We start from the raw sequence: 13,698 nt of genomic DNA on the forward strand, positions 1-13,698 counted from the left end.
TGGCCTTGATCTCCTCGAATAAGGTTGGTTTAACCTACAATTCTGCTAATATAATTCCATCATCATATAGCTTCATCCTGGAAAATAAAGACCACAGATCAACTATTACCTTCTGGCTCAAATCATCTGCAACGACATTAGCTTTACCCGAATAATAGTTAATCTCGCAATCATAATCCTTTAGAAGCTCAAGCCAACGACGCTTCCTCAGATTAAGTTCATTTTGGGTCAGAAGATACTTCAAACTCTTGTGATCAGCAAAAATATAACACTTCTCTCTATAAAGATAGTGTCTCCAGATCTTTAAAGCAAAGATCATTGTTGCCAACTCCAAATCATGGGTCAGGTAATTACACTTATGTGACCTCAGCTGACGGGACGCATAAACGACTACTCTACCCTCCTAAATCAGAACATAACTAAGTCCAGAGTGTGAACCTTGACTATACACTGTAAAATCATTCCTAGTCTCAGGTTAAGTCAAAGTTGGAGCTTGAGTCAAAGTTGTCTTCAATTTCTCAAAACTCTCATACTGTGCATTACCCAGTCAAACGAAACATTCTTTTTCAACAATTTTGTTAAAGATATGACTGATCGAGAAGCCCTCAAGAAAACATTGATAATACCCAACTAAGCCTAAGAAACTACGAATCTCGGAGACATTCTTGGGTCGCTTCCAACTCACAATGGCCTTAATTTTACTCAGATCAACCTGAATACCTTTCACAGAAACAATATGCCCAAGAAATGACACCTCCCGAAGCCAAAATTCACACTTTCTTAACTTGGCATACATGCGATGCTCTCTCAGAGTCTGCAGAAAATCTTCAAATGCTCATCATGCTCTGCCTCATTCCGGGAATATATTAGAATATCATAAATGAAAACCGCTACAAACTGATCTAAATAGGGAGGAAACACAATTCATCAAATCCATAAAAGTTGCGGGAGCATTTTTCAGACCAAAAGGCATCACCGGAAACTCGTAATGCCCATATCTAGCATGAATGTCAATTTTCGCAACATCTAACCCATTTACCTTCAACTGATAGTACCCCGAGCGAAGATCAATCTTTGAAATTACAGTAGCGCCCTATAATTGATCGAATAACTCATATATCCTAGGGAGTGGGTATTTATTCTTAACCGTCAACTTGTTCAACTTTCGATAGTCAATACATAGTCTAAGCGATCCATCCTTCTTTTTCACGAACATGACCAGAGCTCCCCAAGGTGAGGTACTATGGCTGATAAAACCTCGATCAAATAATTCATGTAACTGGACCTTCAACTCTTTAAGTTTCTTTGGGGCCATACAGTATGATGCGATAGAAACATGTGCAAAAGCCATATAAGTTTCAATCTTGAACTCTGCCTCTCTATCCAAAGGTAACCCTGGCAACTCCTCAAGAAATACATCGGGGAACTCGCTAACTATAGAATATCCTCAGTCTTGGACAAAGAGCCTTTAGTTTTAAAGATACATGCAATGAAAGTCTTATACCCTTTTCAGATCATTCGATCAACAGCTAAAGTCAATACTATATTATAAAGATAATCTCGATGCTCACCTACTAGCACAACAGTCGGACCATCAGTAGTCTTTAGAGTAGCTTTCTTGTACTCGTAATCCAGATTGACCCGGTGTTCATTCAACCAATCTATCCCTAGAATTAGATGGAACTCCTCTAAAGGAAGCTCCATGAGGTTGGCAAGGAAAAGTTTACCTTAGACCTCTAGAGGATAATGCTTGAATACCTTTTCACAACCACTGATTGTCCTACTAGAGTTATAATAGTAATTGTACTCTCATCATCCTCAATCAAAATCTGAAGGTCTTGGGATACAGAACTCGAAATATATGAGTGGGTGGAGCCATTGTCTAATAATAAAAAGTATGGAATAGAGTAAATAGTAAATGTACCTGCAGTAACTTCTAGCTCGTCTCTGTTATCCCGATGTCTGGTGGCATACACAAGAGCTGGATGACTAGCCTCTGATACTACTAGCCCTCTACTCTATTATGAATGAGTTCTACTATTAGCCCTAAACATTGATCTAAGACTCTTTCCCTGGTTACGACCTCTAAATGGGTACGAACTGAAGCCTGAGAACGTGCAGGAGTCTGGGTAGTTGTCCACTCTGTCAAAGCTATTTATAGACAATCCCTCTGAAAATTACCACTGGATCCATAATGGTAGCAAGCACTTGTATTCTTACGACAATCTCCTCCATTTTAATTTCCACAAAAGTCACAAACAAACACATGAGGCAAACTCAATAAACCACATCGACTAATAGCTGGGGGTAGAGGTGTTGTGGGCCTGGAACTGGCATTACTCCTCTAGGGGCCGAAGTACGAGTCCTCTTCTCAGGTCGTGCAGAAGACTCACTTGGGCCGGAAGACCTCCTATACTACTCTCGATCTACTCGATCTCTAACAGAAGCCAAGGCATCTACCTCCTTAGCATCTTTCATTTTACCCACCAAAACATCGAAAATCTCATCCTAATGTGTCACAACTTGCCTACGCAACTCATATATGAGTCCTAAAGCAAACTTACGGCATCTATCACTCTCAGTGGGAACCAAACTAGCACCATACTTTAACAGCTTCAAGAATTTCATCTCTTACTCGAAAACTGATATATCACATATACTAAGTCCTGAAACTATTATCGCCTCTTAGTTAAATAACACTCTCCAAGAAAATGCTTCTTGAAGTGCTCTTTGAAGAAATCACATGTCAGATGGTCAACAGGAACAATGGTCACTACTGACTCCCACCAGGTGTGCCATTCCCTTCTAGCAATGAAACACCTCCTAGATGCCTCCTCGATGGATCCAAACCCAGCTAATCCATATGTCTTTTTGTATCGCAGAGCCAATCTTCAGTTTCAATAGGAGCTCCACCCATCGGACCTCCAAAAGTCCTTACCCCATTAGCGATCATAATATGAGTAATTGAGATTCAGGTACGACACCAGCAGATATGGTCGCACCCTGAATCAACTACAGAAACTGCTTACCAAGAGTCTCATCTAGCACCACACTTGCAGGCTTAGAACCAACGACTGACACTCCTCTAACATGTGTCGACATATTGATACAAATGGCATGTGGTGGATCAATCATCGGATTGTCGATCGGGTCAGTGATCCTAACAACTTGACCTTACTCGAGGCCAGGCCGACTACCTCGTCTAGTACTCTTAAGGAAGGATCTCAGGGCTCACTACACAAGAGTTAAACTTAGGGTCAGATTTGGCACTAGAGTACCGATCACAATTAAATTTGTAAAAATGGGTGAAACAACCTTACAGAAAGTTGAAACACATTTTCAAAATAGTCTTTTTATTTATTTAGGACATATTCATAGTCTGAGGTTTAAAAATTAAATGCTCTGATACCAACTAAATGTAACATCTTAAACCCAGTCTATGCGTTATGACTGGATCTAGCAGATTACAATAAAAATTTCCAAAACATATTCCAAACAATCTTCTATAATTTAAATCCACATTATAAATAACATCTTTAAAAACATAGTTAATAACAATAAAAATTCAACGAGTAAATATTAAACCGTAAGTGACTGATAAATAAAATACATCATAATCCGTATCGCAGTAAATTTAACATCAGTAACAAAAACAATAATCATCATAAAAATAAGTATTTCAAAATAAAGGCACATGTCACAGTAAATGAGAGTAGTTCAGAAGATAAAAACATTACGACAAAATATTTTGGTTGAGTGTTTGAAAAGGTGAGTTAGGGAGCTCAATGTGTTCCAATGGTGCAAGTAAAACATAATGGGTAAAATAATCAAGAAATAATTTAGTAAAGTATCATAAAAGTCATAATGAAGTTTAAATTCTATCACTCATAATTACCCTCCTCCCGTACACCAAATTGCAGTTCCCCATTACTGCATCCATAAGGGCTTACCTTATACCGATTGGGTATAGGAGCCAACCTAAAGAAGCATCTTAGGGCCTGAAAGTCTACCTAATAAAGTTCTTGGGGCCTCGGAGCCTACCTAAGGGTCGCCTTAAGTCCGTAAGGAATTACTAGCTTGATCAGAGCTGAACCTCCATACTCTAATATCCTACCCAAAATAGTATATCAATAAAACAATTCACACAGTAAGTAGTGAATTCAATATCTATAAATCGACACAATCATATCTTCTAATGAACACAAGTAATTAGATAACATATATTAGATAGTCATGGTTCATAAATAGTCAACACGTAAATCAATAAATTAATCATTTCGGTTAATCACATTTCAAAATAGATAAAATAATCATATAACACATAGGGAACATACCTAGCAAAAAGGGATTCGTCGGCAGTCTACTGAGCACCTGACTCACCACGCTCTACAGTAGTGTTCAAACCTAATTCATAATGAACTAAGTTAATATCGAAGTAAAATTTTAATCTAAGTACTCATAAGGTTCACGGGTCCTACGAGTAATCACTAGCTCACAAGGTCAAACGGATCGAGAGGAGCTGAGTCGAGCTATCGAACGATCGGGAGAGTCTCGTGTACCTTCAAATAACAATATCTTAGACCAGTTATTAACCTTAATTTAATTATTCTTAAATAAAATAACTAAGTACATATGCATGTTCGGGATTGACGATCAATTCTAAGGCTTTCGAGTTTGAATTTGGAAAAACAAACTTCAAATTCGAACCCAGGATGTCGAAAAATATAAAATATAACTTTTCAAAAAATTTAACTTTTTAGTCAAAGTCAAAGTCAACGGGTCAAACCAGTTTGGGTTGACTCGAGTTGGTTTGATTTGAATCAGAATTGTTCGAGTTGACTCGAACCGATTCTAGGATGTTCTAAGGATGGGGAAGAGCCCCACATGTATTGTCGGTGCGTGGCGGCGCATGCGGCGGTGACAGGGTACGTTTTGACGGTCTGATCATTTATGGATCAGCTACACAATCTAATTAATACAATATCTACCCAAAATCACAACAAAAATTTGCCAAAGTCACCGAAAATCATTCGGGAATTTACCTCAATGGTAGGCAACGACGGTGCGATGGAGAGGCGATGATCCTTGCTGGGTTTTGGTCGCACGATGCTGGAGAAGCCAACAGAGGTTGACATGAGTGGTAACGCCGACAAGATCGACCGAAATCGATGAAAATAGTGGTGACTATTTAAGTTTTTTTGTCGTACGATCAAGCATCGATTCATGATGAATGACAGCGTTACTTGGTGCGATTGTGCTCAGGTTTTGGTCATCTGTCGAATTGAGGTGGTGATGCACTCAACGGTGGTCGGATTGATGCTCAACGGTGGTATGGGTGACGTGTAACTAGGGATTTAGGGTTGGGAAATTAAGGATTTAGGGTTTTTGGTATTATAACCCGAGCCTTAAGCATTAAAATAATATTTAATTATAAAATATCATAATAATGACCTAGCCTAAACAGTAGGGTGATGGTCGGACATGCTTGGGAATTAGGATTTGAACCCCCTTAGTCACACATTTTTATTTTTTTACTTTTCTATTGACCAGAAAATGAAAAATTTAGGGTTAAGTCCCTAAACTTCTTACAAGTTTAAAATTGAGCTTTAAGCTTCTGAAACTTGCAATTTAGTCCCTAAATCTACCAAATTAATTTATATTTTTTAATTTAAAATAGGGGTACGACACTATTCGATCGAACCTACCCTTTACCGAGCCTCAAGGCGATGGCTAGCCACCCGACGAACAACTACCGAAGAATCTGAATCGCGATTCAAATTCATGAACGTGACATAAAAAACAGAACAATTCGCGACTCCACGAGATCCGATGGAACAAGGGACTAGATAGGTGTCGAGGGTCAAAAAGAGAGAAAGAAATAGCGACATCGTAGTTATGGGCGTGGCTGAAAAGGGAGACTGTAAGGTTAGGTTATGATTTTTAGGGTTGATTTTAGGAATTTTTAAGGATTTGGGTTTTTTGTAATTAATAAAATAATATTTTTAATTTTTTTAAGAAAATAAAATTTTCAAAATTACTAGAACGTGGCAATTGTCGCTTAACGAAATTTTTTAACGGCCGTTACGACCAGGGCACCTAAAGTGGTAACGTTTGTAATTTGGATTGACCAGAAAAATGTTCAAACACCACTTTGGGGAAAAATGGTATAGTTTAGGCATTTTCTTTGTATTAAGCCTTTTTTTTAAATAGTCTAGAGTGATTATAAAGTAGTATCTATTTAGAATCTTGCTTAATCATTGACAATGCACAATCAGAGATGCAAGTGCTTGAACCTGAAACCTCTAAGAGGACGACACTAAATCATTAGTCAATAAACAATCAATTCATTAAAGATGATTCAACAGGTATAGCTAGACCACAATACTGATATGGCAAGTTCACGTGTGAAAAATGATGATGTGGCATGTCACATCAGTGATTTTTTAATTAATTTTATATAATATTTATTTTTTTAATAATTATCATCAACCATTCAGACATTGGCATATGACAAATTCTTATTGGTCTAAAATTAAAAAATCTAAAATTTGAAGTTAGAAGGGATCAAATCTAGATCATTGTGAGGAATAATTAGCACCTAAACCGTTGAGCAACATTTTCTTATTAATTATATTCTAATAAGATTATTATACAACCAAAATAAAAGTTTCATGAGATAATTTGTTCAGTGATGGATTACTTAATCACGCAAGCATTAAACTAGTCTTCGAACCAGATAACTTGTACTTTCTCAAAATGAAGATTATGTTGGGAAAAGTTGTTTAAATGAGGTTTATTTGTGGTTGAAAGTATGTTTGATGAGAATAATAATATCACAAATTCTGTATATATTGTTGAGTCTCTATGCTAGATTAGGTCATATTAGTTATTTGTTCTTGAAGGTATGTTTAATGAATATGCTCTCTAATATAGATTAATATAGTTTTAACAAATGTGAAATTTGTGTAAAAGTCAAACATACATGTTAGACCTCTCTTTAAATCCGTGACTAAAAGAAAGATTGAACTCTTAGAAATAATTCACACTAATTTAGCAGACTTTAGAAACTATGAGACTATGAGATAAACACTATTATATTACCTTTGTAGATTAATACGTTATATATATAAATATTTATCTCCTAAGATCAAAATACAAAGTTGAAGATTACTTTTTAATTTATAAAATTAAGTAAAAAAACTCAGCTTGATTATAGACTAAAACAATAAAGATGATCAATACGATTCTAATTTTCTTAAAGAAGCATGAATAAAGTCACCACATAAAAACAATTAAAATTAGAGAAAATAACCTCAGTGACCAAAAATGCCTTATAATATACGATTTTAACCAACTTTTTTTGGATTTGTCAAAATGACCAACTAAATCGCAATGCGATCGATAATTCGTAACGCGATCTCCGGTATCGCAAATCAGTTTCCAGATTCGCAACGCGATTCTGACTATCGCATTGCATTGCGATTTTCCAAATTCGCAATGCGATAGTCCAAAATCGCATTGTGATAGCACTGTTCACCGTTACGATAGCACTATTCACCGTTGCGATAGCACTGTTCACCGTTGCGATAGTGATCAAAATAAGAAGAAAACTAATCAATAATGATCTTGAAGGTAGTTTACCTGAAAATAAATATAGTTGAAGGATCAAATCGTGAATGAAGCTGATTGTTATCTATGAGCATTGTTTATCATTCTATCTTAAAGATTTTTAATTATTGAGTAATGTTTTGTTTGTGATGATTATGATGATAGTGAGCATTGTTTATAGTGAAGCTGAAAACTGTACAGGGAGACCAACACATGGTTGGCCATATGAATTTTCCATGGACCAATTTGCTGCTGGGTTTGAAGCTAAAACATTCCATGGTTTAGTATTTGTCTGGTCTTGATTGATGAGCTATCACTGTCTCTCTGAAATAATGCATCAATTTTGGTTCTAGAGATGTTTCACTGACATACTGGAAAAAAATTTACTGTATGAAAAAAAAAGATTAAATGAGTCTTAAATGCATCAGCATCTGTTAATTAAGAACTAGACCTATTAGAATAATATTAGAAAAAGAAAATGCACTTGGATCCAGATCTAGTGAACAGTACTATCGCAACAAAAAAATCCATTCTTAAACAAAATTAAACTTAAATAAATCCATACACCATTAAAGAGAATTCAAACAAAAAAAATTCCAAGTTTAAAGCTTTTTTTGCATCCTTCTGGACAGAAAATAACAGTATTATCGCAAATTCGCAATGTGAACAGTGCTATCGCAATGGTGAACAGTGCTATCGCAACGGTGAACAGTGCTATCGCAATGCGATTTTGGACTATCGCAACGCGAATTTGGAAAATCGCAATGCGATAGTCAGAATCGCGTTGCGAATCTGGAAACTGATTTGCGATACCGGAGATCGCGTTGCGAATTATCGATCGCATTGCGATTTAGTTGGTCATTTTGGCAAATCCAAAAAAAGTTGGTTAAAATCGTATATTATAAGGTATTTTTGATCACTGAAGTTATTTTCTCTAAAAATTATATGGGCACAAAGAAATACATACATATATATATATATGAAAAAACAATATGAACACACATATATATATATCTAAAAAATGCAAACACAAATATGTAAATTTTACTAAAATAATTAAATAATATATATATATATATATATTATGAAATGAATTAAGACACTACACGAAAATAATAGAGGAATATATGGGCACATCAAAATACATACAAAAATTATGTTAAAGTATACTAATTATATTATCTAATCTTTTTATATAATAGGGACATGTGATAAATTTTTATTCTTGATTGTCAAAATTAAATTTTTTACTATTAATTATGATGAAAATACATAAATTTTTTTTAAATTAGAATAATTATAAGTCTCAAATATTTTGATTTCAAAAATTCATTTATTCAAAACTGAAATAAAAATTCCAGCAATATTTTCTTTTAATTAACATAAAATTCATTTTTTCCTAGATTGATAGAATCTATATTTGTTCCATGATAGATTTATAATATAATAAACGAAATAATTAATTTATACCAGTGTAAATATGTATTGACAGTTCACGAAATGAAAGAACTAACTTACACCAGTATAATTAAGTATGGATAGTTTAGTAAATGAAAGTAATAATTTATCACAAATTTTATTAACTTTATCGTACGTAATAAATAATTTTATACTATATTAATAAATCTTGTGATAATGAGCATTTTAAATAAAAAATTAAAATTGAATTTTATTACCTTTATCTTAATACAATAAGATCATTTTATCATCTCATAAAATTATAAACAAGTAATATATTAAATAATTTTAATTATTTAAATTTACTAACATTTTATTAAACCAAACTCTTTATATATCATTATTATCTTTATAATTTTGAGAAATACACGAAAAATAAGAACTGCGAATGACCTATATGAAAAGATTTTACTATTTCAGAGGTAATTTTATTCAAAACGTTACGATTTGTACAATGATTAAGAATTGAGAAAGAATGTTTTTCCACAGTTTAATAAATAAAAAACGCTATTGTTGATAATAAGTTATTACCGTATGAGAAGATTGTTAACAAACCAAACGTTAAAATACAATTCCAAAAAAGAATTTCGTCGAATTTCATTATAGCTAATTGCTATATATTAAGGGTGGCAGTACAATCTATAAGTTGTTGGTTTCTATTGCAAAGGCAGGATTGTGTATTTAAATAACTAAACTAGCTAATCAAAATAGGAGTCTTCATATGGCACGAAGAACATGGCAGCAGCAGTAAAAATGGATAATTTCCGAGGCTTTGCTTGACACGGAAGAAAGAGCATGAACCAGACAACGACTTTGCAGAGAAATGGAAATCTATGTTACTCGGATTTGAGTGTTGTGGTACAAGAAAAATGAATAGTCGGAACAACATAAATGGGAAGTGCCTGAAAGTCATCATTGTTAACGGAAGGCGACACGAAGGTGTGGAAGTTCAAAAGGAGAGCCCGGGGATCCTTCACTGCTCTGGGAATCTACCTTCCATGCATCTTGAACTTGAGCTGCAAATTGCAAGTTCCACAGAACATCATCAACAGAAGGCCTCTCTGCAGGGTTCTTCACTAGACATCTTACACAAATCTCCATCATTGTCTTCAATGATTGATCCGAACAAGATGTCCGAACTGCCGGATCCGCTACAAGTCTTCTCGTCACATCATCGGTTGCCATGATTGCCTCTAACTGCGCAGGTTTGAAATATAGTGAATTAATGATTTGTATACACTGAGTTCCATTGGATGTTATTAGTATTACCTGTTTTTTGAGAATTTGCACTTGTTTCCTGGATTTTGATGGCCTCCCAAGAATCATTTCGAGTAAAATAACTCCAAAATCATAAACATCAGACTCATCATCATACCTTACCCTGTCATGAAACAACAGCCAAGGGCAACAGTTTTAATTAAACATCATACTTTAGAAGCTCCCTTATTGACACCGACTTAATTTTACACCTTGTACTAGTACTTGGATCCTTGGGTGGAGCAGATGTTCCACGGCCCACCTGCAAGATCGAGTAGCTGTAAATACGATCGCAATCCTGCGAATTCGAAAGAAGAAGTTTGTTGAGAATGATATTGTTATTCGGTGTCCTTACCTTGTCTTCAGTCTCTGCTAATAAGGGCAGGTTGTAACTGCTAATCTTTGCAACAAGGTTCTGGTCCATCAAAATATCAGTTGTTTTCAGATGATTGGAGTACACAGCATGCGTAATCCCAGTATGCAAAAATTGGATGCCCTTTGCTATCCCGATTGCAGCCGATATGCGTTGTGCCCATGTAAGTGAATGTTTGCCATGGCCTCCTGCAAACCAGAATGTCAGACATAACAAACAATCTAAACACATAGATATGGTAAAATGAACATTATTTGAAGGACTCTTCAAGGGTCATATCCGGAAAAAACGAAAGAGTCGAGCTCTATGGAGAAGAGGGGTTAAATAGTGTGGCCTCAAATCTCGGTCCAGAAAATTTTAACACAGAGATTAAGGATTACCAGATATCCAGCTCCTGAGAGTGCCATTTGGTACATATTCAAAGATCAGAAAAATTCTGCTGACACTTGAATCATCCAAGTAACATTCAAAGCAATGGCCTAGAGCACTGACTAAATGGCGATATCTCAATTTCGAAATAAGCTCTACATGGTGCATAAAGCTTTGTGTGCTATGGCTTTTCTTCATTTTCAGGCATCTAATGGCCAAAAATGTTCCATCTTTCAGCCTACCTCTATACATCTGAAATCATAAAAATCAATGTGTTGGAAGATTTACCAAGGTAATTTTCCCATAATTTTGTTCTAGATAATCGAAAATACAATACTCGGTTGCAAAATTGTTGAAGAACAAGCTCACTTCTTCCGTATGAATCAGATTCAGTTTTGCCAATGATAAGGCTATGGGTTTTGAAATCCGATCACCGACCTAAACAAAACTTCAGTACCATATCGGAGAATCATTGAACTTTTAATTAAGCTCTTGTTATGATAACTATATCAGATACCTGTCCCTGAGAACCTTCACCCATGAAAGCAGTTGTGTCAAAGTTGTTTGTAGCAACCTCAAGTTCTTCTAATGAAAAGGTTCGATAAGCCGGTAGTCCGAGTGCTCCCGTATGCATCGTTTGCGACATATACCCTTCAAGTAGCCGAAAGTCATATAGTTAGAATGCTGGAGTCGTCATTAACTACAGAAATAGAGATAGGATGGAGTCTTACTTGCATCAGTATGTGATTTCGATGTGTACACAGTTGATGCTTTCTCTGCAATCAATCTTGTAGTAGGTTTTTTTATTGTCTTATCCGAGTTCGACCTCCGAACAAACATGAAAACAAGCCCGAGAACTACTATTCCACCAATGATTCCTCCGGTTGTGGCCATAGCAAGAGCTACTTTAGAAGTTTTGGACTTCTTCTGGTGAGTTAAGATTCCCACAGCTAAGGCTTCATTATGACAGAAGGAGAACGGATGTTGGTTTTCGTTTCCTGTCGCCAGGCAATTTCGAGCATACAGGGAAACTCCGCCTTTCAAATCTGAGAGACAGCTTGGCAAGTGTCCAGACAAAAGGTTTGATGATAAATCTGCAAATTCAAGCTCTGCATTGCAGGAAGTGTTTTCAAATAGCATCCCACTTAGCTTGTTGTCTGCAATATTCAAGTAAGTAATGGAAGGTAGGGATAACAATGATGGAGGAAATGGCCCAACAAATATATTGAATGACAAGTCAAGCCATTCAAGTTGGTAAAATGAGCTCAATTCAGAAGGAATGCCAGATCGAAACCTGTTCTTTCCCAGTACAAGGCGAACCAACTTGTTGCCAAGCTGAGGAAACCGAGGCCCGAAAGCATTATCTTCTAGATCAAGCTCTTGAAGATATGTCAAACTGCTAAGATCAGGAACTTCCCCATACAAATGGTTATGTGAAAGCACCAGAACTCGAAGATTCTCCAAACGGTTAAACGATTCAGTTAAAGAGCCATTGAACAAATTCTTCCTCAAACTCAGAACAGTCAGAATGGGAAACGAACCGAGCCATTCAGGTAGCTGACCATAGAACATGTTATCATCAAGTATGAGTGTTTGAAGGCCAGTGACAGATGAAAGCTCACGAGGGATGGTTCCGTATAGCGAATTCGAACTCATGTTAAGAATTTCCAACGAGACTAAACGCGAAATTTTACCAGGCAATGGCCCCCATAAACCAAGAGAAACCAATGTAATAACTTTCAGGTCCTGAAGCTTAACAAGTGCTTTGACAAAGGAATCCATGGAAAAGTTTGTAGGCAGCAAAGGAGTCCCTTTACTTCCAATTATATGCAGCTGAGTTATGCTTTCCTCATAGCAGACCACAGTTACTTGGGATGTCGGTTCGATGTTGCAGAAGTCAATCGAGCTATTCCAGCTACTCAAAATGTCTGGATAGCTCAACAACGATCGAATTCGTAAAAGGGTTCGAGTCTGGGACGATTCTTTCTGCTCTGACTGATTGATTAACAGTAATATTACAGCAAGAACTAGAACCATCTGATGATTGAATCTCTTAGCCATTCGAAGCATATACAGCAGCAGCATTAGGCCGGTGAAAAGCGGAACCGAAGCAAGCAGCTTTGAAGGACTAGCAACTGAGCAGAAGTTGCAGATATACCATCAACTCAAAACAAGCAGCAATCTTGCAATAGTGTCCAAATTATGCAGAAAACCTAGCAAAATGGGGTGTAGTAATTTGTGTCAGTCAATCACTGAATCTCATATTCACAAAGATCACATTAAAGAAACCTCTGCAAACATTACCATAATCATGAAAATTAAGAAAAGGAATAAACCCAAAGAGAGAGAAAACTGAAATTTTAAAATTTAGCATAAATATTACCATTTGAGTAGATAAACATTACAATAGCTTGAATCAGATAGAAAACTGAAAATGGTAGATACAGACAAATTTTGGACCTTGAACTTCCTGCTGGAGAGCATTCAAGAGACAGTTAACAAGTCACAATCATAAGATCAAAGAAACCAATAATTGTGACTTGAAAATGAAGAAATTCCCAAACCAAAAACAGGAAACCTCTCAAAAAGCAACTTAAACCAGATTCAGATTATGGACTCCCACTTGCATATGG

At 35.9% G+C, this 13,698-nt stretch overlaps 1 protein-coding gene across 2 annotated transcripts; it reads right to left on the minus strand.

Annotated features, from left to right (window-relative positions):
- Positions 1–9,900: 9,900 nt before the first annotated feature.
- Positions 9,901–13,331, minus strand: LOC120208592 (probable inactive leucine-rich repeat receptor-like protein kinase At3g03770). 2 transcript variants are annotated; one of them, XM_039207822.1, is made up of 8 exons: positions 13,185–13,331; positions 11,797–13,148; positions 11,583–11,716; positions 11,077–11,317; positions 10,679–10,884; positions 10,536–10,585; positions 10,336–10,447; positions 9,901–10,263 (listed from the first exon to the last, which is right to left on the minus strand). In XM_039207822.1, the coding sequence occupies exons 2-8, from the start codon at positions 13,133–13,135 to the stop codon at positions 9,985–9,987; spliced, it is 2,361 nt and encodes a 786-aa protein (XP_039063753.1). In that variant the 5' UTR covers positions 13,136–13,148; positions 13,185–13,331; the 3' UTR covers positions 9,901–9,984. The 2 variants fall into 2 exon arrangements, with proteins under 2 accessions (XP_039063753.1, XP_039063752.1); XM_039207821.1 differs by lacking the exon at positions 13,185–13,331 and having other exon boundaries at positions 11,797–13,150.
- Between the last annotated feature and the right edge of the window lie 367 nt (positions 13,332–13,698).

This window comes from Hibiscus syriacus, unplaced genomic scaffold, assembly GCF_006381635.1.
Source record: "Hibiscus syriacus cultivar Baekdansim isolate YM2019G1 unplaced genomic scaffold, ASM638163v2 tig00016637_pilon, whole genome shotgun sequence".
In the NCBI taxonomy this organism is placed as follows: domain Eukaryota; kingdom Viridiplantae; phylum Streptophyta; class Magnoliopsida; order Malvales; family Malvaceae; genus Hibiscus; species Hibiscus syriacus.

What these genes read in the sequence shown, in the direction of transcription:
- LOC120208592 (XM_039207821.1), bottom strand. Translation starts at nt 13,150, where the DNA reads ATGCTGCTGCTGTATATGCTTCGAATGGCTAAGAGATTCAATCATCAG. An exon ending in GAAATCACATACTGATGCAA is followed by an intron (nt 11,717 to 11,796) that starts GTAAGACTCCAT and finishes GGCTACTTGAAG; the next exon opens with GGTATATGTCGCAAACGATG. An exon ending in TGCAAATTCTCAAAAAACAG is followed by an intron (nt 10,264 to 10,335) that starts GTAATACTAATA and finishes AAACCTGCGCAG; the next exon opens with TTAGAGGCAATCATGGCAAC.